Genomic DNA, 5,481 nt, shown 5'->3' with positions numbered 1-5,481 from the left:
AAAAAAAAAAAAAAAAAAGCAAGACAAAAAAAAAACCTTTGCTTTGAAAAAAAAATAATGAAAACACATTATACTTCTTACCCACTCGCTGACTTCAGCCATTTTTCCTCATTTTTATACATGCATGGTCACATGTGGGAGTACACTCATGTGTGTCTGTGTGTATACACGCGTGCATGGAGGCTTAAAGTTGATGTTGGATGCCTTTCTTGATTGCTCTCCACTTATCCAAGGCAGTGTCTTTCCCTGAACTAGAGCTCACCAATTCCGTTAGCTAGCTAGCCAGCTCCCCCAAGAACCCTCTACCTCTGCCTCCCAAGTACTCACGCTATAGGCAGTCACCACACACGAGTGGCTTAGAAATACAAATGGGTTCTGGGGAGTTGAAGGCTGGTCCTCACACTTCCACTGTGGGCACCTTATCTACTGAGCTACCTTTCCAGCCCCACACATTTCTCTTCTTAAATGAGGTTACTGAGACCCAAGACAAGGCCTTGAGATACAGGGTAAGGGGGCCACAGGTACTCTGCAGTATTTTAACTGTTCAGAAATAAAAGTCTTTTCACCTAACTAAGCACATAGCTACTATCTTAAATGAAAGCCCTTTTAAGCCAGCCCTGGGTGTGAACTCCCTAACCAGTGATAACGGGCCATCCCCCCAATTTCACATAACCTAGAGTGAAGTTACCTCCTGTCAAGGTCATTTCTTACACATGTGTGTATGCAGTAAGTATGCATGTTCACACATGAGAACACGTGTATATAAATATATAATTCAAATGTGCATCTCTACAGCCTAAATTGGAAAAAAAATCTGAACTTTTACACAAAAATGTAATCCGAAAAAAAAAAAAAAGCCATCTAATAATGTATCAGTGTTATGGCCCAGTTTGGCCCACAGGACAATTTAAGTAGACCCCAGCAATGTGATATTTGATGCTAAAATTTCTAAACAAAAAATTAAAACTTGAGCAGGAAAGATGGCTCAGCAGTTAAGAGCACTGACTGCTCTTCCAGAGGTCCTGAGTTCAATTCTCAGCAACCACATGGTGGCTTATAGCCATCTGTAATGGGATCTGAAGCCTTCTTCTAGTGTGTCTGAAGACAGCTACAGTGTACTCATATATATTAAATGAATAAATAAACCTTAAATAAAAATAAATTAAGAAGTTAAACCATGAAGTCCTGTGGCAAGCATGGAATCTAGGAGGGTTCAGCCTGAGGTTCATGCCTCCCTCACAGCTGCTTTTCCAATGCTTCCCCTACATTCCTGATAGAACAAAACCCAACTCTTGGCCCTGGTTTTCAAAACAGAAAAGCTTTAACACTTAGGTCTCAGTAAATCCCTTTCACAGACCCTGAATTTCCCAAGATTAGCTGCTCTGGATTACACGGCCTCAAACACCCCCGACCAAGGGACTCTCGAATGCTTCCCACATATTTGAGGCCTGAATCTTATTACAGGCAAGTGCAAAGCTCACAATCCACTCCAAGGTCTCAAGTGGATGGACGTTCTCCTGCACCCATGGAGAAGAGTGACTAACAGAAACACAGCCTTTCTGTTTACTCAACCTTTTCGGACAACAGGCCTTTTAACCAAATCCCATGGATTGCACAGGGTGATGAATCCACAGGGAGACAGCTCTGGTCAAATGTCCTGACGCTCTCCGCCCACAACTTTTTTCCTCTGGAACCTCCACACAGTCGACATTTCTTACCTTTCAGACCTGGGCTCAAATGTCACCCTTTCAGACAAGACTACTTTCCTGACCCATCCAACCTAAAGCGGACCTCGGGTCCTCTGTATCTCTTCTTGGTCTTTTATTCTGACAGCAGTACTTATTAGTATTGGTTTGTCTGCTCTATCAGAACATAAGAAGACCCACAGGGACAAACCAGGGCTCCATTTCTCCTTCATGGCCATCTCCTCGGTACCTGTTAAACAGGCTCTCAAGAAGTAACTAAAGATAGGAGACTGATGTTGGTGTCAACTACCGAGCTTTTACCTAGTTAGGAGCTTTCCATAATCCATGGATCCATTCAACCAGCAAATATTTACTGAGCAACTACTGTGTGCCAAGCACTGTCACAAATGCACAGGACACCGCATTGAAGAAATCAGACAAGTGTCTTTGCTTTTATTTTAGGGATCCGCCCTAAATGAGTAGAAGTCTTACACGCTGTCCAATGCCTGCAATATAGATCATCCTACATCCCTTCCAGGTGAAGCGATCTCGGAGCCCCAAGGTTCTCCAGTGAGACATTTCCCAAACAAGCCTCCGGGGTGCCTCAGCACCAACCGGGCAGCTCTCTGACCTGCTCTGATCGCTCCCGTGGGAGAGCCCCAACCAGCACAGTCGAGCCAAAGGAAAAACTTAAGAACTAGAGCTGCTGCTGCTTCCGAGGACTTGGAGATGGGGAGGGGAGGAACCAGGAAACGGGCCCTAGGCAGGGGAGCTGGAAAACCAGCCGTGGCTGTCACCAACTTGCTAGGTGACCTTGGGCCAGTCTCGGCCGCCCCAACACCAGCTCCCACGGGGACAGCGAGCGGAAGAGGACGGGAGGGTGGGATTCGGGCTGGGAAAGGCGGAGGGCAGCAGGCCCGGAGGGTAACGGCCGGCGTGGGGAAGCCGGCGCGGGCCAGGCCGGGGTGGCTCACTCACCGAGCGCCACCTGGCAGGCCCGTCGCAGCTGGGAGTGCTGGGGCCGCTTCACCTCCTTGTCAGCTAGGATCTTCTCCAGGGCCCGGGACACGAACATGCTCTTGGTCTGACTTTCCTGCATGGCCCCGGCCTGCGGGGGGCCGGCGACCCCGCGAGCCGGCGGTGCGAGCGAGCGAGCAGGAGAGCGAGGCTGAGGGCCCGGCGTCCCGGCCGGCACCGGCCGCGTCCGTGCGCGCCGCCCTGTCAGGAAGAGACGCCCCGGCCCCACGGCGCCGCCATGTTGCAGCGCGTCACGTGACCACGTGACTGGCGGTGTCGCTACGTCTGCCGAGCGTCGGTCGACCCTGTGCCCCCCAAGGGTGGGGGCCGGCCGGGAGGCGGGGCCAGAGTGGGGTGGAGCTCTGTGGGTGGGGCGGGGGAGCGGTGGTGGGGCGTGGTCTGTGCGGTTGGGGCGGGGCCTGCGCGAGTCGGGCTGGGAGGGGCGTGTCTAAGTAGTGGAGCGGGGCCAGGTAGGGAGAGTGATGGTCACTGACGATGACTATGAGGGAGAAGAAAATGCAGGTCAAAGGCTATAGACGTGGGCAGCCCTGAAGGAAAGGTGCAAGTGACCGGAGGTAGGAAGCGAAGTGACTAAGAGCTTGCGGCAGACATGCGGAGAAAAGCGAAAGAGGGAGGGAGTAAAGGGGAAAGGAAAAAATCGTAAAAAGAGTTAGTGAGGGTAATAACAGTCGAGAGGAGAGAGATGGGCAAAAGGAAGCGAATGCAATGAGAGAGGTGGCAGAGAGTAGGGATGCTCAGAAGCCGGATCCAGGAAGGGCAGAGAAATCAGGGGCAGAAAGGAAGCTCAGGGAAGTTAAGAACCAGGGCTGAGGATGAATGAAACCAGAAGGTAAGAGAGAGGAGGGAAGAGGAGAGAGGAAGGGAGGGGAAGGAAGGGGAGGCCGGAAGGTAGATTCACGGTGTCCATCTCTTCTGGATTTGCGTCTCTGTCAGCAAACCACACCAGCCCTGGACACAGTCCTGCTGCCACAGGAGAGTCAGCTCCTGGCCGGCCAGTTTGTGAGAACTAATGCTTTTGTTTCTGCCTCTCAAGGGCTGGGAGGCGAGGCATACAGCACTTAGGCAGTTTTACTTGCTTGTTTGGTTTTTGTTTTGTGTTTTTTGTTGTTGTTTTGATACATTCCTGATGTGTATCAGGGGCTGTCCTTGACCTTGAACTCAATGTCCCCTCTGTTTAGTTGCAGCCAGGATGAGGGACTGTGGTGCATATTTTACATACCAAAGCGGACCTGGCCTCCACGTTCTCCCAGCATCCCTCAGTCCCTACCTGGTATCCCCTACTCCCAACCCTGAACTTTCCAGTCCAAGGGCTGGAAAGTTCCCCTTCTTCCCCTTCCCCTTCCCCTTCCCCTTCCCCTTCCCCTTCTTCCCCTTCCCCTTCCCTCAGAGGTAGAGGCTCAGACATTTTGCCGCTCTCTCTCGCGCTCTCTCTCTCTCTCTCTCTCTCTCTCTCTCTCTCTCTCTCTCTCTCTCTCCAAGCACTCTTCCTCTCTTCCCATGGCAACTTGCCTGGCCTCCTTCCTCAGGACCAGTGACCTCACCTGAGAGCAGCTTCCCAGAAAACCTGCGTTTAATATCATCTTCCCTGTCTTGAATTGGCTCAATTCACTGGCGGGGGGGAAATAACTTGTCACCCTCCTCAGCTGGGATTGTAGGAGGAAGCCACCACACCTGAACATCTGCTTTCTAAGTGCCAGTCTGTGCCAATGCTACCAACAACTCCCCCTTTTCCTGGTCTGTTTTCATCAGCCTCCAGTACGGAGGGCAAGACCAGAGAAGAACTTGAGTCAGGAGGCCAGTGTGGCATGGCCGATGCCTGAGTGGAAGACAGGGCCTTGTCGTGACAGTACTGCCGCCTCACCCCCCCCCCCGCCTTCCCACTGGGCAGCCTTGGTGCTCTGTCTCACAAAAAGCAGACAGTTGTTCCTCATGGACATTTTGGGAACGTCCCATGCCACCATGTTCAAATGCTCAACTCAAATATCCCTTGTCACTGTGTCTCCTAGCTGATATTTATGACAGCATTTGCAGACCTTTTGTATTTTCAGTTTGTTATGCTCTGTCCCTGGGAGGGTCTGGTCCAGAGGCAGGTGGAACACTTCAAGTTTATAAATTTCACTGATTACAATGTGATGTTAACATTCCTGTCAAAAAAAGAGTCCATTTTCTCCAGGCCCTGCGCCTGGGCTACCCCTCATAACTGACAGAGTAGCTGCGCCCAGGAAGGCCTGGTCCCCTACCTTCCTTTGCTCTGTGGGGCTACTGTGTGCTTCTCAGAAGAGTCCCAAAAAAAAAAGAGGACATAGAGAGAACCTAGGTCTCCTAGCTGACACACCAGGGAACTATAGCAGCATGACACACGCTAGTGAGAACAGCAGACTTGCTTAGAATACCCGTCGTCAGAGGGAAACAGGAAACAACAAACCCTTATTTTAAGTCATGGTAGCCTTGGAGGTGCTTGTCACACAGCAGTCAGTCACTGGAATCTTAATCCTCGTGCATTGAATGAATGAACAGAAGAATGAATGTGTGAAATTTTCAAAGTTGGACAGGTGATATTTTGAACCACATATCCTTCAGGGAGGTTGGACTGAGGCATTCAGGGGCCACCACAAGGGCACAAAAGGCAAACAAGCTTTACCCCCTAACTGCTGTCTGTTGAAAGGATGCTTTCAACAGCTTTGCCACAAAATACCAGGGAGGGTGTACTGGCTGGTTTTGTGTGTCAACTTGACACAAGCTGGAGTTATCACAGAGA

The 5,481-nt window shown here is 50.8% G+C and overlaps 1 protein-coding gene across 2 annotated transcripts in view; it reads right to left on the bottom strand.

The window, feature by feature from the left end:
* Arfgef2 (ADP ribosylation factor guanine nucleotide exchange factor 2) overlaps nt 1-2,951 on the bottom strand; it is an 87,729-nt gene extending 84,778 nt beyond the window's left edge. Inside the window, exon 1 of one of the 2 annotated variants that reach the window (XM_029535971.1) lies at nt 2,664-2,951. In XM_029535971.1, the coding sequence (XP_029391831.1) occupies nt 2,664-2,784 (121 nt within the window). In that variant the 5' untranslated portion in view covers nt 2,785-2,951. The remainder of the gene's footprint in view (nt 1-2,663) is intronic. The other variant, XM_021193209.2, reaches the window with a different exon arrangement.
* Nucleotides 2,952-5,481: the final 2,530 nt, after the last annotated feature.

This window comes from Mus pahari, chromosome 3 (genome assembly GCF_900095145.1).
Source record: "Mus pahari chromosome 3, PAHARI_EIJ_v1.1, whole genome shotgun sequence".
NCBI classification, from domain to species: domain Eukaryota; kingdom Metazoa; phylum Chordata; class Mammalia; order Rodentia; family Muridae; genus Mus; species Mus pahari.
Note: the sequence above shows the minus strand (reverse complement) of the source record. Positions and strands in the feature narration are given on the sequence as shown.